The sequence below is a fragment of the Lipomyces tetrasporus genome (assembly GCF_029532465.1).
Source record: "Lipomyces tetrasporus strain NRRL Y-64009 chromosome Unknown POJ06scaffold_11, whole genome shotgun sequence".
NCBI lineage: Eukaryota > Fungi > Ascomycota > Lipomycetes > Lipomycetales > Lipomycetaceae > Lipomyces > Lipomyces tetrasporus.
The window spans coordinates 698059-720477 of NW_026611606.1; the positions used below are offsets into that span (position 1 = coordinate 698059).

Consider the following 22419-nt stretch of genomic DNA (forward strand, 5'->3'; position numbering starts at 1 on the left):
CTACTACAGCGGAAACAACATGAATTGGACACAGAAAACGAGATTTCTTTGGATCCCACATGACAATTAAGAAACACGGCCCTTTCTAATTGAGCAAGAAATTCAACCTCTTGTAGAACAGAGTGGCCACCGTGGCAGATATCGAACATCCTATGGTGGATATCAAATTGGACGTAGGTCGAAAATTAATATGCACTGACTCCCGACTCTGGATCGCGGGAATTGTTGTATACAGGGAAGTGGTTCGTGCAAGGTGACTTCATTATTCATCGGCCACAGCTCCTTGGATTAGCTAAATAAAGCCGATTTACAATAATATCACACCATGCACAGCACGAAGGGCAGACGTTTCAACCTGCTCGGATCCACGTGAGAAGATCCGATAGAGCTGGACTTATCATTTAAGCAAATGCATCATCCGGATCATCCTCCACATCAATTACGTCCTATCCAAAGAGTGTTAAAATTCCAAGCTGTTTGCAGGTCCGCAATTGCAACGTACCATTGGTGCCATTCTCGTGGTGCTCATGCTAGTTTGCCGATTTGTGGCTGCAGAAGCCCTAGAAGCATCAGCTGAATTCCTCAGATTCAGCTTGGTTTGAACCGTTGCCCTCGGCTCAGATCGCGGTCCTCGTTGAGTTGACGTGAGCGTAGTCTGACTTAATGTCGCTGTGCTTCTGCTTGCAGGCGTTTTCCTGGTGGTAGCGGTCTTAGGGTTGGAGGTCTTAGACGTCGGCGCCGCTTGAGATGCTCTTGTGGTTCGTGAATTGGTTGCTCGTGTCTGAGGTGTTTTTGTTTTGCTATGCAATTAATACGTTAACACAGATACTCAGGAGCTGAGAAGGATAGGTACCTCCGGTCGTACTCTACATCAGAACTGTCTTCAAGCATGACATCATCCGCGTCGTCAAGACTTTCATCATCATCATCACCGACGAAAAGTGAGGTTTCGGCTGCCGTACGGGCGTTTCTAAGACACGGTTGTAAGGTACTGAAAGTCACTTGCGAACCAAATATTCTCTCACCTCCTAGGCTGCACTCTAGGCTTAGAAGTTGCCTTAGAGGGGGCTGTCCTGTTGCTAACTTCTTCATCCATACTGCTTGCGTCCTCGCCGCTGGAAGCCTGTTTTGCCCGTCTTCCCCTACTAGCTGCGCCTTTGTTGCGCTTATTCCCTGATGTTTCCTCGGCATGGGCACGTTTGGAGGGGACAACCTTTCCGACAGACTCCTGTACCTTGTTGGCAGCACTAGTAATCTGAGGCAAAGCTCGTTAGCGACAAGGTTCACCATAAAATATCGGCCCAAACACACGTACCACATGCTCTAGTTCTTCCTCGTCGACATCACCAAGACTCAGTAGTCGCTTCATCTGCTTCTCAAGGGTTTCGTCCACGAACCTGATACCAAGTCAGACCGGTACTCACAAGCTTGCTCACGCGTTCTTACGTTTTGATTGCTTGCTTATCATCCTTATCTACATACTGGCTTATTGCGTCATTCAAGCCACCTGCGGGCAAAACATCAAGCGTCTGCAGCTTCAAGAACTCCTCCACAAGCGACTGAACTTTAATATGATCGAGATCAACAGCATCTACGACTTCGTTCGCTTCGCCCACAGCATTCGTCCTTTCTGTAGTTCTCATTAGCGTTCACTGATCATTATTAAAGGCCAAAGATTCACCTACTAACGGTGGTGGCGGTTTTCTTTCTATAGAATTGCACAACGTCATTGACATTGGCCACCTTTCCCACAAATCGATTTGAAAATCTACGAGGATTTTCTACTTCGTACCCGCCCGAATACTCAACCTGCGCGCTGTCAGCAATTGATTTGGATTACAAATATTAGCGGCTCACTCTTAACCGGACAAGCGGCAAGGGTGCGTCTTCGCCCGTCAACAGCTCCCCATTCTCGTCAGAATTAGCCTGGATCCACTGCTCATTCGCCAGTTCAATCAATTCCGTAACTTGCTGTATTAGCCATCGAATCACCTGACCCTTATTTTTCGAACTGGCCGCAAAACCGCAGTCTCTCGCCAAAATGACTTCTCTCATGACGAATGGACGCACTGTCTTCAGCTTGATCTTCTCCATTTCATATTTCGAGCCTTCTATCGATACAATTCCGACAAATCTAGAATACTAATTAGGATCATTATTTCGTCCACACTGATACAAGCGAGGAGCCGTACTTCTCAGCCGCTTCGCCTTCACATAGACTAGTCACCACTGAACTGCCAGGCTGAATAACATCGAAGCCCTGTTCCGGATTATGCTGGGGGTCCATGATACATTCGTGTTCGTGGCCCCAGACAACGAGATCCAGAAATCGTGGTAAAAAGGTCTCCGGTATGTATCCGGTTTCCGTATGGGCATGACTATCAGAGACTTAGCACAGATCTGGCATCGCCTATCAAGCCGCCTATCAAGAACCTACTGATTTTGGTGCAGGGCCATAATGTTGAACCAGTTATCAGACCCATCTTCCTCGCTTTCTGGCCGCAGAAATTTGACTTGGCGATCTCGGAATGTGCGATGCAATCGTTCATCACGAACATTAGCCATGCCATACAATGCTATGTTCGTATACCCTTTTCGGAATAGTAGTGGCGTTAGCGTAATATTATCATTTTCGGGAACTCGTCCGAAATGGTTAACCAGTCCGGTGACGGATATTATGTCCAATGCCGCCAGATTGCCATCCTATCCAATGTCATTAATACTCACTACAATTCAATAAACTAACAGCAACACATACTCCACTTGCGTCATCGTGGTTACCACTTATAGCCAACACGGGAATCGCAACATTAATATCTGGATCTTCATAGTTAATGTGTCCGAACCTGAACGAGTCGTTAGGCCAAAACATAATCGATCCATAGGGCAGACATACGCATCTCTCAAAGAAAGATCCGCTTCACTCAGTAACTCCAGCTCGCATGGTTTGTCGCCGTAGCATGTCGCGCGCAGCGTCTTCATGACTTGGTACATCGATTTCCTAGATGGCTTGTTCTCGTGGAAGAGATCGCCAGCTAACAGCACCATGTCCACCTACGTAAATCATTAACCGACGATTTACCGCGGCGTCCCAGAATGGTACCTACGTCCAGTTCCTTAGCTAGCAGCATAATCTCATGGAATGTCTTCCAAGAGTCGTCGCCTCGTATCGGATCTCGTTCATTGTAGCCAACGTGATTGTCAGAAGAAATCAAAATTCGTACAGTATTTGGACCTGGAGCGATGAATTAGACATTCCCATTATATTTAGACTCAAATTAAACATACTATTAGCTATTCGTGATGCCGGCGCCATATTTATGTATTGCTTATTGTCGTCCCTATGCGGTTGTTGAAGGTCACTCGTCGACGCGTGTTCACGCGTTGGTAATCTGCGGGCTCAATGTTACGCGCTGGTCTCGCAGCTGCGAAGATACGAGCATGCATTGCCCACGGGGACACAGTCTATTCACCGCAATGTACGGACGGACCTGCAGAGCGGCTTACAGCGCTGTAGCTAAAACATTGCTGTTCAATTATATACAGTAACCAGCATAGGCAGTCCGAATATAAAACTATGCGGCAAGAATTCGCACATTAATAAGATTATATAGAGCAGAATCATATACTATACAAATAAACTTCTTGTTTGGGCACAATCAGCCGTGTCCAGACAAATCTTCGGCGAGCATTATCCGAAATATCTCCTTATATATAGCAATATAAATGACAGCAACAAAGCAAGAAATATTAGAGCAGCAAATCAAACTGTCGTCTCCATCATATTACTCATGTCAATATGTAATACAATGAGGTACTTCTGAGGGTATAAGCAAGCAGATACTCTACCAACAAGCACAATACAAGTACAACAGCAACGTAGCACACCTAGTGTATTCTGTCACTGGTCCTGTCTCGTGTTGGTTCGCGACCGAGTAGTAGCCGTTGTAAATGCGTTGCCCGTCATTGACATCTGATCTAAGTATGGCGTGTCCGTATCTTCGATGGTACCAGACGCAATCTAGGCCTGTTAATACAAAGCAAATGAAAGCTTGCAACTTGTTGTCACGCTTACGCCTTTCCGCGCGTTACGCTGGCGCGCCGTACTGACTGATGTGGTTGCCTAAAATCAGATTGAGTTAATAAAGCTATCTACGCACGTTATAACTAAATACCTTTCGCTTTCGAGTCTTAGCATTCGTTTTAGTAACCGGTCGTTTTCCTGGTCCTGGAACCTGGCCGGTCGTCTGCGAAATGACAGCTGCATTGATTGCCTGCATATTCTCAACATCCGCATCCGCGGTTGTTTCCCTTCTATCTAGCTGAGTATCAGATATGTCGTGCTCAACAGTTGAAGGTGCTTTCAATTCATAATGAATATTAGGTTCTGGTGAATATTCTGGATATTGATCAACGTTTGTACGCATTGCCTTTTGGACAATTTCGTTAAACATATCCGCGGATGACTCAGTGCTGTCAGATTTCTCCCCCTCGAAGTGCGAGAACGATCGTACTCGTGTATTTGGAACAGTAGACTGCTGATTGTTGACTGAACTGGACTGTTGCAGCATTTCACCAGGTGGTCTTGGTACAGAAAATATACTGGGGACACTTAAAACGACATTGGGTCTGCCCTCCTCATACTCTCTCAGCTTCTTAGAAGTCTTTAAACAAGTTAGCTCAGAGCACGTCAAGAACGCAAAACCATTATAACCTCTTCCAGATTCTCCTTCAAAGCTGATGCCTCGTCTGATTTGCCATTCAATTCACCAATTAATAGATCGACTTTCTCCTGAGTCCGACTGTGAGAGTCTATTTCAGATTGCTAAGTGAGTTAGCTCCAGCATCCTGCCACGTAACGAAGAAAACTACCAAAAGCTTTTCCAAGTGTGTCTTATCAGCTTGCAACTTATCCACCTGCACGCGGAACTTTTCAACCTTCGTAGCATGAGATTTCATCATGTTGTTTTTCTCCATCTCGTAATCTTGTCTAGCTTGCAGGAATTGTATCTCCTTTTTCGCCATCTCCGATTCGTACGCCGCGCGGCCCTAGAATGATAGATAAGATAATCACGATAAGTCAGATATACTACGAATTTCCTAACCTGCTCCTTCAGATTTTCTTCATTTGCTTGAAGCTGTTTTAGCAACTTATCACTTTCCGCCAATTTTAGCTGGTCTCTTTATTAGCGGTGAAGACCAATTTTCAAAATTTATGGTCCATACCTCAACCTGTTGTCGGCTCTCAGTGGCTGCTTTTAACTTCTCTTGCAGCTTCATGTTCTCGCTCTCGATTATTGTGGCATTCTCTTTTAAGCCCGCAATATCTAACTCCGCCTTTTCCAAGGCATCCTTAGTAACCATGGTCTCTTTGTTGTCTGCGAGCTTCTTCTGCAGCACCGCAATTTCGTACTTATAAAGCTCAATAGTTTTTTCTCGGTCAACTACAGTTACTCTAAGGGACGTATTTGCGCTCTGAAGAGTTGTATTTTCTTCTCTGAAGGTTGCCGTTTGCGAAGAAAGGACCGATAAATCTTTTTGTAGAGCATCTCGTAAATCAGCGATTGCGTTAGTGAGAATGTCACGCTGTCTGTCGCTATTTACAAATTTGTCGGTCAAATCGGTGGTGCTACTAATAATCCTGCACAGAGTTAGAACTGTTTCATATTTGAAACCGGCACAAGCTTACTTTTCTTGGATATCCTGCGATAGCTTCTTGATATTGTCAATCATGGATATATGTTCCTGAAACCTCACATCCATGATTCCTTCACACCTATCCTGCAATTAGAATTCATACCTTCGTATTCTTGCGAATGTTGATGCATACCTCGATATTCTGTCCTCAATGGTCTTGAATGCAATGGTTTTGTCCTCGTTGTACTTTTCGGTCAAGGATTCATTTAAGCTGGTCAATTTCTGAATCTTGTCTTCAAGAGACAAAACCTTGCTCCTTTCTTCAACCAAAAGACCAGATTTCTCGTCAAGCTTATTCTCCAACATCTCACAGGTCATAGATTCTAATCCAGAGTTAGTTGAAACTAAGACCCTTACTGATGAACATACTTGAGTGAAGCTCTTTGTCGAGCTCATGTAACTTTAGTGCTAGTTCAGTATCCAGCTGACGCGTGGACTCAATGTCACGTCTCCCCACGTAGACATCACTTTTAAGCTCTACAAGAGCCAGCTTCACTCCATCAATTCTGGTGACAACTTCATCCATTCCGTGCCGCAGAGATTCGCGATCCATGCCAATCTTCGCGATGGTTTCATTCAACCTTTGAAATCGTTCTTTTAGTGAATGAAGTGAGGCCTTAGCGTGTGACAGTTCGTCTTTAGTGGAAGACAATAAATCGAGCGACGATGCCAATTCTTGCTCGACCCTCGACTTCTCGTGCTGCATGGAATTTAACGCCGCAAGTATCGGATCAAGTGGTCTGTCTGTAGTTGTCGGAGAAGCCTTAGGAAGTACTGTCGACGTCCCGGTATAGCTCTGGATATTTGTCGGAAATTTGACCAATACGGGTGATCGCGAAGCTTTTCGGTTCTCCGCCTGGTCTTGACTGATGGCAAGGGTTGTAGATGTGTTAGCTGCCGATTTCGGAGATGACTTTTGAACAGATTGCAAGGACTCCACTTTCTTGATCAATAAGGAGTCATCGTCGTCGGTCAAACTAGGTAATTCGGCAAATGATGAGTTGCCGAAACTTGCCTCTAATGACTCTTTCGCAGTTGTGATTGGCACAAATTGAAATGCAGGCATCGTCTTCTGGGCAAGCGGTAGCACATCGACCTTTGACTTGCGATAGCCCTGCAGAACATGACCCTTGGGAGGCGGACTCTCCAGTGTCAATATATCTTCCATGAAAGACGGCGAATCGACACTTGCATCAATCCAGCTACTTGAAGCAGGTGTAGTGGGCGACGAAGGGGTTAAACCATTCCTGTTGCGATTTAGCAACTTGAACTCGTCAGAGACTGACCTCGCTGGCTCGCTTAGCGCGACAGTAGATGACTGCGAAGCGGGCTGTTGGATGTTTTGATCGGGATGGCCAGACTTTGTCGACGAAATGGGTGCAGGTTTGCTAGGATCCTGCTTTGTTGCGCCTTTCGGTGCTGGATTCATCCGGAAAAAATTGGGAGCTGGCGGGATGTCGATGAAAGAACGAGTGAATCCTGAATTCTCCGGCGGCATGGCTGCGCAGAGAGTGGGAGACTCACCAGTTCCCACTGAAACTTGACAACACACCCAGAATAGTTTTGAATCAAGACCCTATATAGAAAAGAATCCACGGCTGCGACTGACGGTTATGTATATTTTGCAGGTGATCGTTCAAGTGCAGCTCCGCAGGGTATGAGATAAGATTCAATGAGATTGGGTTGGAAGTCGGAGATTGGGTTGGAAGTCGGGCAACAAGTACTGAGTAGTTCGCGTCGCGGGGTCTGGTTGGTACACAGCGTTGCCGTGCCAACCGCTTATTGGTAGCCGTATCCCAACCATTGTTGTTTGTTTACCTAAGCGCGATCTTGTCCAGCGCTACAAGATACCAGAATTTCCGTTTTATAGGCTATTCTCCCACTCCAGAATAATTTTGTCAGACTTCTGCGGAAAATACTACAGGTATGGATCGACAAAAATTGGAATCAAGCCATGGCCAAGCCCGAGATGATCATCCGAGATTTGGTGAGAACTCTCCAATGCGAAGTCTGCTAGTACCGGCTGGACTCTTGAACCCTTCTGTCTCAGGCTAGTCTCCACTTTTGCCAATATTAGTCGACCATGCTGTTAATAGCTTACACAGGACCGTATCGACCAGTTTCAACCTTAAGTTCTAAGACGAAAGGCTCATCAGCATCGGTCGCGTTTGGCAGACTGCTAGAGCCAATGTCTCCGAATTCGTCGGAATGGCGCTCAAAGCAAGATGTCGCAATTTTGAAAAACTTGTCTGGTCACAACCTGCTAATGAGCTCAGCAAACGATGATATTCAATTTAGAGGGGAAAGACCTATTTGGGGTGGTAGTAGGTCCTCGGCTGCAATGGAAACTGGCAATTTTGGTAGATCGAGTGCTTCTAAGGCTAGCGATAGTAGTGCATCAATAGCTAGCCGCAAGGGCTCTGGGTCTATCAAGCGTTCTGCGGTTATAACTATAGAGGATAGTCCTCAGACCGCTAACGGCAGGAACGGTGCGAAAAATATACTAAAGTCCTCGTCTGCAAGCCGATTCTCCTCAAATCCTTATTCGGCATTTGCTGAGTATCTTGACTCCGTGAACCAAGTATCTGAGGGCTCTTTTGTGGACAGTCGACCTAAGCAAGTCATTTCGATCCCTACTCCGAAGCATGAACTGCCGGTCTACGATGATATACCTGTAAATTTCACATCTGAAGGTACTGTTGCGCGATTCCGTTCGAGTATAAGGGTCCTAACTCGTTACAGATTACAGGTACATGTCATCAGCTGACACAGCTAGCTCGCTGAAGGATATTATTACTACCGCGTCAGCTGTCAAATTTAAGAATGTCACTGGTACAGAAAAAGACCACGTCGATGGATTAAAAGTGAATCTTCTAGACCATCAAGTTGAGGGACTAAATTTTTTATTAAGCCGCGAAGACAATGGCGTTAAACACAAAGGCGGTATGCTTTGTGATGATGTAAGTTTTCCGTCACGATTTACGCGTTCGAAACGAGACTAACTTTAGTAGATGGGTCTCGGCAAAACAATCCAATCCATAGCATTAATATTGTCGCATACTAGAGATAAGGACGTCCACAAGTCGACCAATGCATGCGGATCTACCTTAGTCGTTGCTCCATTGGCGCTGATCAATCAGTGGGCGACCGAAATCAAGACTAAAGCTCCCGGTATATCTGTTCTCATTCATCATGGCCAATCGCGCACAAAGTCAGAGCTAGAGCTCAAAAAATATCATGTGGTTATTACCACTTATCAGCTAGTCGCCTCAGAACACCAAAGCCGAGGGCCACTGTTTAAACTGGACTGGTGGCGTATTATTCTGGATGAAGCTCACACGATTAAGAACAAGTCTTCCCAATCAGCACAGGCTGCCTGTGCTCTCCATGGCCTTAACCGGTGGGCTCTCACTGGAACCCCCCTTCAGAACAATATTGATGAACTCCATTCCCTCTTTAAATTCTTACGGATTCCGCCACTCTCGGATCCGGCATTTTGGAAAGATAAGATCAGCCGACCGACGGCTGCAGGACGCGGAAAACTCGCGATGAAAAGATTACAGGTAGTTTTGGCACAAGTTTTGCTAAGGCGTACAAAAGATGTATTGGGACAAAGTGGACTGAAGTTACCGAAGCGGGTTGTCCATAAATCAACTGTTGTTCTTACTGAACCGGAACGCGCATTTTACGACACTCTAGAGCAGAAGATGGGCAATAAGATGCAAGATTTGATCGGAGAGGGCGGTCAGAAGTACATGAGCGTCCTCCTTCTACTTCTCAGATTGAGACAAGGTACTTATTGGTTGTTATACTGTGGACGATAGAATTTGCTGACGACTAGTTACTCTAGCTTGTAATCACACGGCCATTGTCGCCTCCAAGCTCTCCGATAATACCGACGCGGTATTGCTGCCTGCTCCAGAACCTAGAAAGAGCGCCAGCAAGTCGATCCGTCAGGATGAAATTGATGATTTAGCTGACTTGCTTGGTGACATGACTGTTGAAGTACAAAAGTGTACCGTGTGCCAGACAGAGTATGAGAATTCCAGTCCCCCTTTCTAGCGCAGCTCGTACTAACAAACGTGTAGCCTTTCTCTTGAAGAATCGAACCAACACGCCAAAATCTGCGAATACTGTCGCTCGACGTTCTCATCTAAAGGCATCAGTGCGGCGATACCTAGTTCGAAAATAGTCCATCTCTTGTCCGTCTTAAAATCAGATCCCATGAGAAAAACAATAGTATTCAGCCAGTTCACAACTATGCTGGACATCGTTGAGCCATTTCTGAGCAAGCAGGGAATCAACTTCGTAAGATGTAAGTGCCAAATTATTCAATGTATTTAGCTTCAGCTCACAGCATGCATACTAGACGATGGATCCATGCGTCCTCAGAATCGTGTCCAGTCTCTTGAGAAGCTAGCAAACGACGATAATGTCACTGTGCTATTGTGCTCATTGAAATGTGGCGCTCTAGGCTTGAACTTGACTTGTGCGTCACAGGTCGTATTGGTTGACCCGTGGTGGAATCCAATGGTGTCTGAGCAGGCGATCGATAGAGTTCATAGAATCGGCCAGACACGCGACGTCGATGTATACGAAATCACAGCGGAGAACACAGTCGAGGAGAGAATTCTTAAACTGCAAGAACAGAAGAGAGAACTAGCGAGAGGAGTAATGGACGATAAGGCAGGCAAGCTCAATGTGAACAGACTCACGAGGGACGAGATTCTGTTCTTGTTCAACAGAACTCATGACGCACAGGATGCCTAGCTTGCTACGCGCCAAGGTTAGATCTTGGATATAGAGAGCGATTAAGAGTTATATAGGACGAAATTGTATTGTTTCATGTTTTATCCAGGATTACGTCATGTATACAGATTCCTTTATTGGTAGACACAAGACATCAGAACAAAATGATCGCGTGAGTTACACGGGAGACGACAGGCCGAACCGGACCTGGCCAATAACGCGGCCGGCCATCGAGTAGGACGTAACTACCAGCCAGAGAATGCTAGAGATTGCAACGCAGCAGGTAGACCGCCATCATGCTTTCGATGGTTCCCACTTATGTAGTGTGGCGATAGATAGACAGGGCCATTAGCTTCGGACAGAGTTGTAGGTCATGACGTCATCGTCAATTGATTACCCTTGCTGGAACAACCGAGTTAAAGCCAACACGGTCTTCATAGTCCCCGAGGGGCCGATGGACGGCTGATCGCGCGGCGTCTCCTGTGCCACCCGCCAAGTAAGACTCAACCATCCCACACCACCCTGCCGAACCACAGTCAGGCACTGATTATCTGATTTCGATTCATATATTTGCGCAGCTCTGCTATCTTCATCAGCAGTCTGTGACCGAGTTTATGATAGGCTGGGGACACTAAACATATTTTGACATATCACGACGTAGAATGGACCGATCCAAGCCCGACGTCCGATTGATTCACTTTAACGATATCTATCACATCTCACCCCAGTTTCCTAACGCGCATATTCCTGGTGGCGCTGCAAGATTTGTAACTCTTGTCAATGAATATAGGAACGGGGAGCAATACGACGGCGCGCCGGAACTGGTCACCGTGTTCTCGGGCGACGCCTTCAACCCTTCATTGGAATCATCGGTCACGAAAGGGAAACATATGATAGACTTTATGAACAGCGATCATATTGGAGTGGACGTCGCTGTCTACGGCAATCATGATTTTGATTTCGGAGTGGAGCAGTTAAAATACCTCAAACGCCAGTGTGATTTCCCGTGGATGATTGCGAATGTCCTCCATGATGGCGTCCCTATTGCAGAGGGCGTGGAATACGTGATAAAGGAAGTCTCCGGCATAAAAATGGGCTTCGTTGGATTAGTAGAGCAGTATGATCGATCGTTATTGTGAAGGAAAGGTGTTCCTTGTTGACGAGAGTATAGAGAATGGCTAGAAACGATCAACTCGCTACCGCAGGATCTGGTCTACAAGCCATATGTTAATGTCGCCATGGATATAGCGCCGAGGCTGAGACAGGAGGAACACTGCGATTTGGTCATTGCGCTCACTCACATGCGTGAGCCCAACGACATAAAACTTGCACATGCCGTACCAGAAGGAACATTTGACCTGATCTTGGGCGGACATGACCATTTCTATTCTCATAAAGTTGCAAATAATGTCGATGTGGTATGCAGTGGCACAGACTTCCGACAGCTGAGCTATATTGAAGGCTCGCTCGATCCCAACAGTCGACGATGGTCATGGAATATCGTGAGACGTGACTTGACTAAAGATATTGCGGAAGATGAACGAACGCAAGATCTTGTAGAGTCGATTTCTGGGTACATGAATCGGCAATTAGACAAGGTAATCGGATGGACGGACGTGTCATTGGACGCCACTTTCGAGACAGTGAGAAGCCGAGAAAGCAACCTGGGGAATTTTGTCGCCGACATTCTCAGAGTCTGGTATGAGGCAGACGTTTCGCTAGTCGCCGGCGGCACGCTGCGTTCTGACACTGTCTATCCGCCAGGACCAATCCGAATGAAGGACATTGTACTTACGTTTCCATTTGAAGATCCATGCGTCGTGATTTCAGTCTCCGGCAAGGAGCTTCTGGACGCGCTAGAGAATGGTGTCTCCAAATTGCCAGCACTGGAAGGACGCTTTCTCCAAGTTTCCGGTATCAAGTACACATTCTGTTTAGAGAAATCTCCGCGGATACAGTCGGTCGAAGTCGATGGCATGCCTCTCAATCTCGAACGCATGTACACATGCGCGACTAGAGGCTATATGATGCATGGCAAAGATGGGTTCGAATCGCTAATGGTGCCCCCTGACCGCCAGATAGTGGACGACGAGCAGGGCCTACTATTAGTGCAAATGCTTAGAATGTGGTTCTTGTCAATGAAACTATTCAACAAATGGCACGAGCAAAAGCAAAGTAACGGCTTTGAGGTGAGCTCGGGCGTCAGTAGCTGGAAAACAAAACTGAAAAATCTGATCAGCGACAAGCTGCACCACAGGGATCTGACTGTCAAAGAGCGTGACGAGCTGATGCGAGAGAAGGACATGTTGATGGAACAAAAGGTACTGGAGATTTGGCAGAATGGGCAGGCTGCACATGGAAGAAATCGTACAGATTCTGGCACCCATGGGATATCGCCTGAACTGGAAGGAAGAATTGTACGCGTGGATTCACATGGAAGAGCGATTAACGAATAGAGCACCTGTTTTATCTGCATATGCGTTTTAGGAGTTGGTGTATATATCATTTTTGCTGCAGCTGGGAACCCAATGTGTCAAATGTTGTTATCATTCGACACTTGTATCGATCGGTATCTATTTTAACGTGTTACTATATGCGTAACTGAACACTTTAGAGTCTAAGTTGCTTTATTATTAATTAACTGGCATTGCTCATTACTATTGCAGAGAATGGCACTTATTTTACCATGTAAATAACAGCTAGATCGAAATGGCTGCATGATTCTCATCATTATCGTCACTTGGAGTGTTATTTTTACGACAAAATTCTTCAATTGTTCACTAATAGAGATAAAGTGATTCAATTGTAGTTTGCTCATGCATTGCTGGGTTTCTATCAGATGGCGTTCAAAACACCCAAAGACGACGTTCCATGTCAATGATGTAACCCGTTGTTTGTATATGTACACATATATGATTCCTGTTATACAAGGGCAAGATAAATTCGTCCCATGCCGTTAAATACAATGCATGAATCATCAAATCATTGCTGTGCATGTCCTAGTATGTCGTCGATATTCCGCTTGGCATTCTTGTATGTAGTCTCCAAATAGTTTAGCTTCTTATTTAGCGCTCCTAGCTGGTCTTCGCTCTCGCTCTTTTCCTTGTCTAATCGTGCGATATGTGTGGCTATGGGAACATTCAAGAACCTAGAGCATCGTTAGTGCCGCGTCGTCGTACCGCAGTAAGTATCTAAACTATCGCGGCCCACATTTTTCCAACGCCTTCCCAAACTCCCACTGATGGTGGAATATCTTTCAATTCTTTCATTGTCAGATCTGTTAATCGTATGTCTCGCTGCTTCTGTGATATTTGTTGCCGAACATTTGTCAACTCTAACTGAGACTGCATAACTCGCATTTCAATCTCTTGGAGAACCTGCAGAATCAATACCGTTAGTTATCCCAATACGAAATATATGCTGCACGGCCGTGCTGATCCTAGAAATGAATTACCTTCTGGAGAGCTTCTGGTGGAATCGACATTGTCAACTATGAATAAGAACAGCGAGGGTGAAAGACAATTAATATATTCCCTTAACCGTATTGTATTGTACCGTATTCAATTAACTCTATCTGTTGCAGACGATCTTGACATTACAGAGTTGGCAGTCTATCAGCTAGAAAACACTGATCCTTTGAAGGGCATAACCCTTAACAAAGTTTTGTGACTCGAATGGGAACTGCGGGCGATGCTTGTGTAACAGCATGTGCCATCCATTTACGTAATGCCAGCGAAACCTAGCCCTGCAGAAAAGGTTCGGACAGCTGGCGAGCTCCACAGTAAGTCGACAATATTTGCGCTTAGAGGAAGGTCCCTTAATTCCCCGAGGGAGATTCGCAGTTCTGACAGCAACGCAGCACGCTACTTCCCATGGCTTCTCAATTTAATATCTACCGCAACTCCTCCGCTACATAAGCTTAGGCACCTATTTCCAGCCGTCTTATCAGCCGACACCAGGCTACTTGTCATTCGTTTAACTTTATTGTGTGCGTACAGCATTTATTTCGAGAAGTATGACGGGTCCACGCGTCATCCCTGAATGTGTCATCCCACTGCAAGATGCAAATGCCCAAACTCAGCGCACGCGACAACTTCTAGCTGAAGTCTTCCCGTCGTGGAATATCGATAGGATAGATGTCACGTCACTAAAAGGCGGTATAACAAACTGCGTGAGTGAAATATTCGTATTAATACATTAGGAGATAATTGTAACGGGCTAATGACAACTCCTAGCTATTACAATGTATCTACAGAGCAGGCACTCCGCAGGAGATCGTGGTGCTTGTGCGGGCATATGGCCGAGGGACCGGAAGTATTATTGATAGGAATCGTAAGTCCCCTTTGGGCCAGGCAGGATTTCGATTTGGCGACTAACCGTGGCGTGCGCAGGTGAATTTTGCACTCACGTGCACCTTCACTCATTCGGTCTCGCTCCGCCTCTACACGCTCGCTTTAAGAATGGATTGGTTTATGGATATATTAGTGGTCGGGCCGTTGACTATCGTGAATTAAGCAACCCGGTGTTAATGAAAGGCATATCGCAAATGTTAGCCCGATGGCACACTGTTTTGGATGCATCGTCGATCCGAACGCTCATGCTGGAGCAGTCAGGTTTAAAATCCCACGACATTGTCGATGATATATGGCAACTCTGTCAAAAGTGGATAAGTACCTTGCCCACAGACACTGACGTGCAGCTTAAGACTAAGATGTTGCTCGCGAAGGAACTGGTGTGGGTGAAGAGCGAGATCCAGTACAAGGGCGGGCCAACAGTGGTCGCTCATTGCGACCTACTAAGCGGAAACGTGATTGTGCCTGAAGACTGGTCTTCAGAATTATCTTCTGATATACCACCGGTTACGTTCATTGATTATGAATACGCTTTGCCGACGCCGAGAGCCTTTGATTTAGCCAACCACTTCATGGAGTGGCAAGGTTTTGACTGCGATGTGTCTCTAATACCAAAAGTAGGCGGCCCTGTCATGCGTGAATGGGGGAGGCAATACTTGGAGGGAACCCATCGTTTTAAGAGGGGTTCATTTGAGAAGCAACAGAATGGTATTCCCGTGGGTGAAGCAGATGTCGATATTCTGATGCAAGAGGTACGGACTTGGTGGGGAATGCCGGGATTCTATTGGTAAGTTGAATGGACTGTGTTGGAAGGTTATGCCAATGCTAACGAATTGTTAGGGGCATATGGGCTACCATTCAATCTGTCATTTCTACGATTGACTTTGACTACGCAAATTACGCTCAAAATCGGTTCTCGGAATATTGGACTTGGAAGAAAGAATATTTATCTAGCAAGAAAGCAAATGGTGAGAGCAATTTATAGATTTCAAAAAGCTCTGATGTGGCAAGCATTAATTATGAAAGCGGTGTTCTCTATATACAGTCCTAAAATTGTGATGGGTTCAGGTGTCCATGGGTACGGCGTTGCATTTTAGCGGTCGTTTGTGTCAAGTTTTACGCATTGTATCATTTTTTGCTCTCAAATTATCGATCATGATCATCAAGGCTATTGTTGTATCTTTTAGCTCGACGTATACTGTATTACGTATGCCTTTGTGGAGTTCACATATCCACTCTAACTTCAGGAACTCTACTGGGCTGGAAACCATACAGCCAACGGGATCAAAATAAATAGCTATAACTATTGTATTTATGTGCAAGCAATGTCAGACGTTGCCTACAAGGTGCCAGCGCTCAATGGGTACCCCTGTCCTCTTCGAACCTCACGTGCATCTTTGGTCTCCTCTCCCCATCCGCCTCACCTGTATGCTCGTTTCGTTTTCGCTTCGTTTGTCCATTTTGCCTTTCCATCGGTACATAATATCGGCTTTGTTGCTCTTCGGTTGTCTTGTTTCCATTTTCTTTTTGGGCCATTATGTACATAATTATGTAATATAGATGAGCCTTGTACAATCAACAAAACAAATCATTGAGTTGGGCCCAACTTACAAGAGCTTGACGAAATGGGAATTTTGGAGTTGCGTGCCCCTGATCGGGCTTAAAAATCCTGTGAACAGCACGATTGGATCACGCATCTGAAAATATTATTGCAGCTTCTACATACAGTGACACCATTTTTAAGTGAGTTTGTTTTACCTCGACAACCTAATCAGGCAGAATGGCATTGGCGTTTGCACTCTTATCTTATTTTGCCCCAACACAAAGAATTGCACAGAATATACGCAGCAACGATCTCTAATCAGTCATAATTCTCGAGCCTTATTCTAGTCATGATTAGTGTGCCTAGTAAAAATACAATACTGTTACTATCCTCAGGCAGAACGTAAACTGTAACAGACAAACATTCCCTGGCCCAATGACAGATGATATCAAAATAAGTAGCAGTCTACTAGCTCAACACGCCAGCGCACACATCCCTTAAATAAAAGAATCCATAAAAATAAGCACTAAGCCATATCAAACCCAGCCTACACACGAGTCGAATTATTCCAGCAATCAGTATCGCCTTGATAATGTAATTGATCAGCTCACTTGCACGTCCGCTGTGTGGGTGCTGCAAAATGGCGAAAATTTGGTTGCAGTCATCATATATGAAACAGCATACGAGTGTAAAAGACACAATGTAACAGATACTTAATGCTGTGCGTGCTGGATGTAGAGGGTTGAGTATAGTCGCCAATGATTTGTTGCTGTCGGCATTGTTTACTTGGATACTTAAATGCTGACGTCCTTGCCCATGGATCTGACGGCGGACAGTACTAACCATTTCGTCCTGATTTTGTGTATGCTAGTAAAAAACTTGAATTTACTGGATACAGGCTGGTGGCTGATGCGTATCAAGGCTTGGCGCGAATACCGACGTGGTATTAGTTACAGTCTTTGGATAGTTAACCCGTAATGATCGTTACACAATGAGAAATGCTCGTGTTACTTTGATGATCAGCTTGTTAATATCAGCTCAACCACGAACCAAGTCTGGCAGAAGAAACCAGTTCGATTTCCAAATCACAAATTATGCCAAAATTTAATTCGCCTTAAATGTCTCCCGACAGATAAGTGCAATGCAAGAATGGTTGTCAAATTAGCCTCTTGAAAGATGGATGCCAGCTCCTATCAGAACCGATCAACTCAGACTAAACCCCAACCGATCCACCAACTACCAACTGGTCGGCAACCTGATAGCGAACTACCCAACACTGCGCTTCTTCTTGATAGAATCGCAAGAGCCAAGGCCAAAAAAAGGCATCATTATGCCCTAACCCCGATTTTGCGTACATGTATTGCATTCTGGCTGCTGCGTTCAGCTTCTGAGCAAAGTAACACTTGTTCCTTGTGGCCCAATGGCAAGGCGTCCGCCTACGATTCGATCTACTTTAGATTGTAGTCAAGCGGGAGACTCCAGGTTCGACCCCTGGCAGGGAAGCTTATTTTTTTTTTACAGTATTTTATTCCTTCTAATAATAGAAGGCTAGTTTGGCATAGAACGGTAACTTTCGCTGTAAGCTCTTATTTGCAGACACAATTTAGATACAATCTGTATACAGACAAACATATCAGGAAGACTGCTCAGTAGATAAATATTTATTCGCAGAAGTCACATATACGAACGTATAAACCCAGAAACAACAGTAAAATTACGGTGACGGAGAACATGCACACATGCAATATAATGGGATATGATCCTACTCTGAAAGTACACTTGCGACCAAACTAATACGTCCCAAAAATGAACTTGGAACTGGAAAAACAACCGATTGTCTAATAATACACGCAACAATTTTTGTAAAAATAGCAATAAAATTCAAGTCATATATGTAACGCACTCAATATAAAGAAGACACCATATTATACAAAACTTTCTTTTTGTAAAGTATTTACTGTGACCTGGTCATAATTTCTAAGCCGACATTAACGCATGTGCCGACGACCCAGAGAGACACGCTTGCAATACCAATAATTCTTGTCATGCGCCATTTGTTGAGTGGAACGCATGTCAAGAAAAGGAGAAGATTCAAGAACAATGTAGCCGCAGAGATAATCAACGACGGAGCAATCTCAATATTGTAGGCATCGTCATCAGTGTAGTCGGAGCCGTTAGGAAGAATGATAATGCCGGACACACCGATACCAATCAGAATATTTAACATGGGACTACCAAAACATGCGCTAATGGCCATCATAGGGTAGCCCATTTTGGCAACCGTGATGTTCGAGACATAATCGCCAAGGGAGTTTCCCTGCAATATTCAGTTAGATGGAGCGCTATCAATCACCAAACCTCTGGGAGCGTACCAAAGCAAAGACAGTGAGACCGAGAACAGCGTCACTGACGCCAAAGATAACACCATATGCCTTCAATATACCGACAGCCTCAACAGCAATGGCAGAAATCCATGAGATACTGACGATGAAACCAACGAAACACAATGTCGGGAGAAACTTCACAGGTGGCTTACGGGAGTCCGTAAATATCAACAACCCAATTAGTGCAATCAAACTCCCAAGCCCGACGTAAACCGTATTTCGCAACAAATTGTCGTCGTCATACCAGTTCATGTATAAAATTCCAAGCGGGCCAAATATGCATTGGACACACATCAGCCACTTATTCCAGCCTTTGAATCTAGTCTGCCCTATCACATTCTCATTCGTCTCGACAGGAATATCCCGTTCAGAGTTGCCGTCGCCTTCAACATGCACCTCAGGAATGTAAGCCGCGTTGTCCAATTCTTCGCCCTCGAACCGCTCTGCCTCTATGACCGGGATAGTAATGGTGAGAAGCAGCACACTGGGAACAGCCAAAATACTGATGAACTTGTTGAGATTGGTCTTCTCATGGAGACGATCAATTGTTGGAAATAATGCCTTTGTGAGATCAGAACGAAAAGGAATGCACAACCGACCCGACGACTGAGAAGAAACATCCGATAACTGGCTGTCAACCTCCGAAATGTTGGACATCGTCTCATTGTGATGAGGGCGCGGAAGCTCAAGATGTAGGCTTATGGCTGGCGAAGCAGGAGCCTCACTACATCTGCTACTTCCCTCATCAAAAGACAACAAGTCCTCTGATAGCAATCGACTTGCACCTTGAGGAACCTCTGACGAAACCGGCAGGACCGATGGCTGAAACGCCAAGAATCTGTCGAATGGGGAAGGCGACCTCGACCTCCTACTTAAGCTGCTTGAATACCGTGTGTGTGTTTTCTTTGCACGTCCAGAACGCCCATGAGGAGATATTCCTCTCTCTGTCTGACTAGAATTCGATCGACTTCTGGACGTGAATATTGACGGCAAACCAATTAGGGACGACTGACGAGGAGGATACGGCGCGTTCTTCGGAGCAAGCGATGATCCTGAGCCGCTCTGCTGAAAAGTCGGTGACATCGGCGTAGCAGCACCCATTCCATCCGGACGATGTTGCACGGCGGTCGGCGACGCCCTAGGAAAAGTTGAGGCAAAATAGGGCGGCGATCGAGAGGATCCTCTAGAGGATGGGCGGCTACCATCACTGAAATAAGCTAGCTCTCCAGGCTCTATCGCCGAATGAGACCTAAACTTATGGCCCCTAACGTTTTCCTGGCTGTACGCATATCGGGAAGTTGCATCTGCCGATATAGTGTGGTCGACGCTTAACCTGTGCTCATGACGACGGTTATGGCGCCTTAGAAATCCTTGACTTACAGAGCGGTTTCTGAAATGCCGTGCTATCGCTTCCTCGTCCAAGGATGCTTTCATAGCCTTTCTTCCTCTCTGTACTGCAGACCGTAATTCCAGAGCACCGATCAATGAAGGCCGGACAGGTACCGACGATGACAAATTCGGGGATTCACCGTAACCATATCCACTATGATTGTTGTTCCATGGCCGCTGAAGGCGCATTGTCTGGGCAATTTCTCCATACGTACCTTCCTGCAATGTCCGAAGATGATATCGGTCAACCGCTTGCTCGATGTCAACACTCGAAGACGACGGAGACAGACCCATTAATGGTGCAGTTTCCAAGTCGTGTTCTTCAAAACCCGCGCTGTTGACGACATCTGAATAATACGACGGCGGTCGTTCGGAATCAAGGCTGGCCGGCGTAGACGCAATGTGATTAGCCTGCTGGACCGGCCTCGATCGAGAGCGGTCACCACGCGCAAGCCACCAATGCCATGAAACGACGACTATGACGTATCCAAGGTAGAAGCCAACCATTGCAAAACATTCCCATAGAGCTATACGACCATCTTGTAAACAATACATTGCAAACCCAACGGCGACGGTGAAAAAGCCCAGTTCACGTAAGAACGGGCCCCAGTCGACCGTAAAGGGACATATGATCGCCATGGACCCGGCAACGACCGAGGTGATAAACGACGCAGCGCCAATTAGTTCTCCAACGGCCAATGATCCACTACCAGCTTTCATGGCGGCGTAGTTACTAAACACGTCCGGAGATCCATTGCCGAGAGCGAGGAGAGTGACACCAGCTAAACTTTCGGACATACCAAACAGGTCGGATATAGTGCTAAGATTCGGGCATAAAAAGTCACTTGCGGTGATGCCGAGTGTTGTAAAGACCGCGATCAGCCATATCGTGATAATAACACAAGCAATAGGCTTAGCGTCGGCAAAGGTGCAATAATACAGCTCGATATAGTTGAAGAGGCCCAATTTGTCCTCAGCACAGTACTGCTTGACAAACGCGCACTTATCTTTGACCTTTAAGACGTGGGAGCACTGTACCCATTAGACACCTCTAGACCTCTAGAACAACTGGCAGAATCTAGACATACCTCCAAACCATCTTCTGCAGTTTTAAAGGACAATAGCTCGTATGGCGTCTTCCTCATCTTCAGTATAGGACTGGACGGTAGTCGAACCTCATCCGAGCCGCGCAAGAAATCGGCCTTAGCATGCGCACAAGCCGAAAGTAGAATAAGTAGAAGGCATGGTAACGCGAGCTGGCGCGCCTTCCGCGGAAACTTCAAGGTGCACATTGATCGCCAGTCGCACAATGGGCGTTGAGAATCGAGAAGATCAACAGATGCTGGACGACACGCAGTGGGCCGACCGTAAAACCATTAGCCGGACCAACAGACAAGCTTCAGATCACGAATTTGGAAGTGTGGTCAATATTATTGTAAGAAAGTGTAGGGAGAGATGAGAGACTTGTCAACGCGTAGGTCTCGAGACCGGTCTCGGAAGTGGCACCATGGGGCAGTGCGACACGGTTTAGCGCGATGACGCTAGTGTCGCTTGTCTTTGGCATAAACCTTACGCTCGAGTGATTATGTTCCACTGATAAGAGCGCGGAGGCAGTGCTGATTACCCGGCTGCATATCTGCTCCGGCACGCCGCAGTATGCACGATTGGCCTGGACTGCCACGCAGGGACGGGCAGAGATGTTACACCTGGCCTGGCAATCTATTATCTTATATATATAATATAAATAATATATGGAATAGAGCCGTAGATCAACCTGTACGTAATTTATATAACAGTCACTTGTAAACATATACTGTGAGCGGAAGAGCACTACGGATGGTATCTGAAGCTGCCAGATACTAAGCAAAGTTACTCATGTATAAATCTTATCGCTTTCTACGTCATTGGCTCTGTCATATGACTGGCGCGACTGCAAAATCGGGTAGTAAATCAGGCCAATACTGTATGTTGCGTATTTTGTTTTGCCAGCACCGTTCCTTGCACTAGCTCGCTCGTATTGGCTAATCTAACATTCCAACATGCACTGCAGGAATAAAATTGAGTGCTTCAAGAATGTACAATAAAACTGGCCAGCGATTGTGATGCGTCTGGCGATTTGGTGGCGTTCAGTGGCTTGCGCATGTCGTTACGCGGACGATGTCGGTGACGGAATACAAATGCACTGCATTTGAAGACTGCTCTCGACACATTACGACATAGTCGGACTTGCAAGTTACTCTGACTTTAGGGTCAGGGTTAATGAAACTCAAATCAGTATAAACCGGTCAGAAGTTCAACCGGTTCC

The 22419-nt window shown here is 45.8% G+C and overlaps 7 protein-coding genes and 1 non-coding gene across 8 annotated transcripts; 4 read left to right on the plus strand and 4 right to left on the minus strand.

The window, feature by feature from the left end:
• Positions 1–97: 97 nt before the first annotated feature.
• On the minus strand, positions 98–3358 carry POJ06DRAFT_33939 (Mre11 DNA-binding presumed domain-containing protein). The gene is made up of 14 exons (XM_056190895.1): positions 3289–3358; positions 3108–3235; positions 2897–3054; positions 2759–2846; positions 2438–2703; positions 2193–2378; positions 1858–2134; positions 1686–1809; positions 1447–1630; positions 1316–1397; positions 1026–1255; positions 854–970; positions 503–800; positions 98–446 (listed from the first exon to the last, which is right to left on the minus strand). Exons 1-14 carry the CDS (start codon positions 3314–3316, stop codon positions 402–404), a joined length of 2211 nt encoding a protein of 736 aa, XP_056040978.1. The 5' UTR covers positions 3317–3358; the 3' UTR covers positions 98–401.
• A 109-nt stretch (positions 3359–3467) lies between these two features.
• Positions 3468–7391, minus strand: POJ06DRAFT_278349 (uncharacterized protein). The gene is made up of 10 exons (XM_056189744.1): positions 6067–7391; positions 5831–6020; positions 5690–5776; positions 5227–5641; positions 5106–5174; positions 4873–5049; positions 4715–4825; positions 4176–4664; positions 4076–4123; positions 3468–4021 (listed from the first exon to the last, which is right to left on the minus strand). Exons 1-10 carry the CDS (start codon positions 7193–7195, stop codon positions 3902–3904), a joined length of 2835 nt encoding a protein of 944 aa, XP_056040979.1. The 5' UTR covers positions 7196–7391; the 3' UTR covers positions 3468–3901.
• A 114-nt stretch (positions 7392–7505) lies between these two features.
• POJ06DRAFT_215199 (SNF2 family N-terminal domain-containing protein) lies at positions 7506–10752 on the plus strand. Its single transcript, XM_056185515.1, has 7 exons — positions 7506–7747; positions 7803–8390; positions 8440–8657; positions 8709–9489; positions 9548–9731; positions 9786–10012; positions 10067–10752. The coding sequence occupies exons 1-7, from the start codon at positions 7624–7626 to the stop codon at positions 10465–10467; spliced, it is 2523 nt and encodes an 840-aa protein (XP_056040980.1). The 5' UTR covers positions 7506–7623; the 3' UTR covers positions 10468–10752.
• Positions 10753–11010: 258 nt separating this feature from the next.
• Positions 11011–12983, plus strand: POJ06DRAFT_34001 (Metallo-dependent phosphatase-like protein). The gene is made up of 2 exons (XM_056190896.1): positions 11011–11563; positions 11618–12983. Exons 1-2 carry the CDS (start codon positions 11109–11111, stop codon positions 12900–12902), a joined length of 1740 nt encoding a protein of 579 aa, XP_056040981.1. The 5' UTR covers positions 11011–11108; the 3' UTR covers positions 12903–12983.
• Positions 12984–13346: 363 nt separating this feature from the next.
• Positions 13347–14090, minus strand: POJ06DRAFT_34005 (Prefoldin). Its single transcript, XM_056190897.1, has 3 exons — positions 13901–14090; positions 13657–13823; positions 13347–13594 (listed from the first exon to the last, which is right to left on the minus strand). The coding sequence occupies exons 1-3, from the start codon at positions 13928–13930 to the stop codon at positions 13429–13431; spliced, it is 363 nt and encodes a 120-aa protein (XP_056040982.1). The 5' UTR covers positions 13931–14090; the 3' UTR covers positions 13347–13428.
• Positions 14091–14282: 192 nt separating this feature from the next.
• Positions 14283–16098, plus strand: POJ06DRAFT_261637 (kinase-like domain-containing protein). The gene is made up of 4 exons (XM_056188645.1): positions 14283–14617; positions 14682–14778; positions 14838–15585; positions 15639–16098. Exons 1-4 carry the CDS (start codon positions 14462–14464, stop codon positions 15781–15783), a joined length of 1146 nt encoding a protein of 381 aa, XP_056040983.1. The 5' UTR covers positions 14283–14461; the 3' UTR covers positions 15784–16098.
• Positions 16099–17747: 1649 nt separating this feature from the next.
• Positions 17748–17844, plus strand: POJ06DRAFT_t79. Its single transcript has one exon. It is a non-coding gene; the product is annotated as a tRNA-Arg (tRNA).
• On the minus strand, positions 17810–21586 carry POJ06DRAFT_261641 (Sodium/calcium exchanger protein-domain-containing protein). Its single transcript, XM_056188646.1, has 3 exons — positions 21203–21586; positions 18714–21146; positions 17810–18658 (listed from the first exon to the last, which is right to left on the minus strand). Exons 1-3 carry the CDS (start codon positions 21404–21406, stop codon positions 18296–18298), a joined length of 3000 nt encoding a protein of 999 aa, XP_056040984.1. The 5' UTR covers positions 21407–21586; the 3' UTR covers positions 17810–18295.
• Between the last annotated feature and the right edge of the window lie 833 nt (positions 21587–22419).

Bases quoted from the DNA above. Each gene is read 5' to 3' on its own strand.
- POJ06DRAFT_33939 (XM_056190895.1), bottom strand. From the start codon at position 3,316: ATGGCGCCGGCATCACGAATAGCTAATA. The intron at 971-1,025 runs GTGAGAGAATAT...ACCGTGTCTTAG, and splicing joins CCTAGAGTGCAGCCTAGGAG to AAACGCCCGTACGGCAGCCG. The intron at 801-853 runs GTACCTATCCTT...TTAATTGCATAG, and splicing joins GATGTAGAGTACGACCGGAG to CAAAACAAAAACACCTCAGA.
- POJ06DRAFT_278349 (XM_056189744.1), bottom strand. From the start codon at position 7,195: ATGCCGCCGGAGAATTCAGGATTCACTCGTTCTTTCATCGACATCCCG. The intron at 6,021-6,066 runs GTATGTTCATCA...ACTCTGGATTAG, and splicing joins CGACAAAGAGCTTCACTCAA to AATCTATGACCTGTGAGATG. The intron at 4,022-4,075 runs GTAAGCGTGACA...TAACAGGCCTAG, and splicing joins AGCGTAACGCGCGGAAAGGC to ATTGCGTCTGGTACCATCGA.
- POJ06DRAFT_215199 (XM_056185515.1), top strand. From the start codon at position 7,624: ATGGATCGACAAAAATTGGAATCAAGCCATGGCCAAGCCCGAGATGAT. The intron at 7,748-7,802 runs GCTAGTCTCCAC...TAGCTTACACAG, and splicing joins CTTGAACCCTTCTGTCTCAG to GACCGTATCGACCAGTTTCA. The intron at 9,490-9,547 runs GTACTTATTGGT...TAGTTACTCTAG, and splicing joins ACTTCTCAGATTGAGACAAG to CTTGTAATCACACGGCCATT.
- POJ06DRAFT_34001 (XM_056190896.1), top strand. From the start codon at position 11,109: ATGGACCGATCCAAGCCCGACGTCCGATTGATTCACTTTAACGATATC. The intron at 11,564-11,617 runs GTATGATCGATC...ACGAGAGTATAG, and splicing joins TTCGTTGGATTAGTAGAGCA to AGAATGGCTAGAAACGATCA.
- POJ06DRAFT_34005 (XM_056190897.1), bottom strand. From the start codon at position 13,930: ATGTCGATTCCACCAGAAGCTCTCCAGAAG. The intron at 13,824-13,900 runs GTAATTCATTTC...TTGATTCTGCAG, and splicing joins CACCAGAAGCTCTCCAGAAG to GTTCTCCAAGAGATTGAAAT. The intron at 13,595-13,656 runs GTGGGCCGCGAT...ACGATGCTCTAG, and splicing joins TGGGAAGGCGTTGGAAAAAT to GTTCTTGAATGTTCCCATAG.
- POJ06DRAFT_261637 (XM_056188645.1), top strand. From the start codon at position 14,462: ATGACGGGTCCACGCGTCATCCCTGAATGTGTCATCCCACTGCAAGAT. The intron at 14,779-14,837 runs GTAAGTCCCCTT...TGGCGTGCGCAG, and splicing joins AAGTATTATTGATAGGAATC to GTGAATTTTGCACTCACGTG. The intron at 15,586-15,638 runs GTAAGTTGAATG...ACGAATTGTTAG, and splicing joins GGAATGCCGGGATTCTATTG to GGGCATATGGGCTACCATTC.
- POJ06DRAFT_261641 (XM_056188646.1), bottom strand. From the start codon at position 21,406: ATGTGCACCTTGAAGTTTCCGCGGAAGGCGCGCCAGCTCGCGTTACCA. The intron at 21,147-21,202 runs GTATGTCTAGAT...TAATGGGTACAG, and splicing joins CTGCAGAAGATGGTTTGGAG to TGCTCCCACGTCTTAAAGGT. The intron at 18,659-18,713 runs GTACGCTCCCAG...TGAATATTGCAG, and splicing joins GTCTCACTGTCTTTGCTTTG to GGAAACTCCCTTGGCGATTA.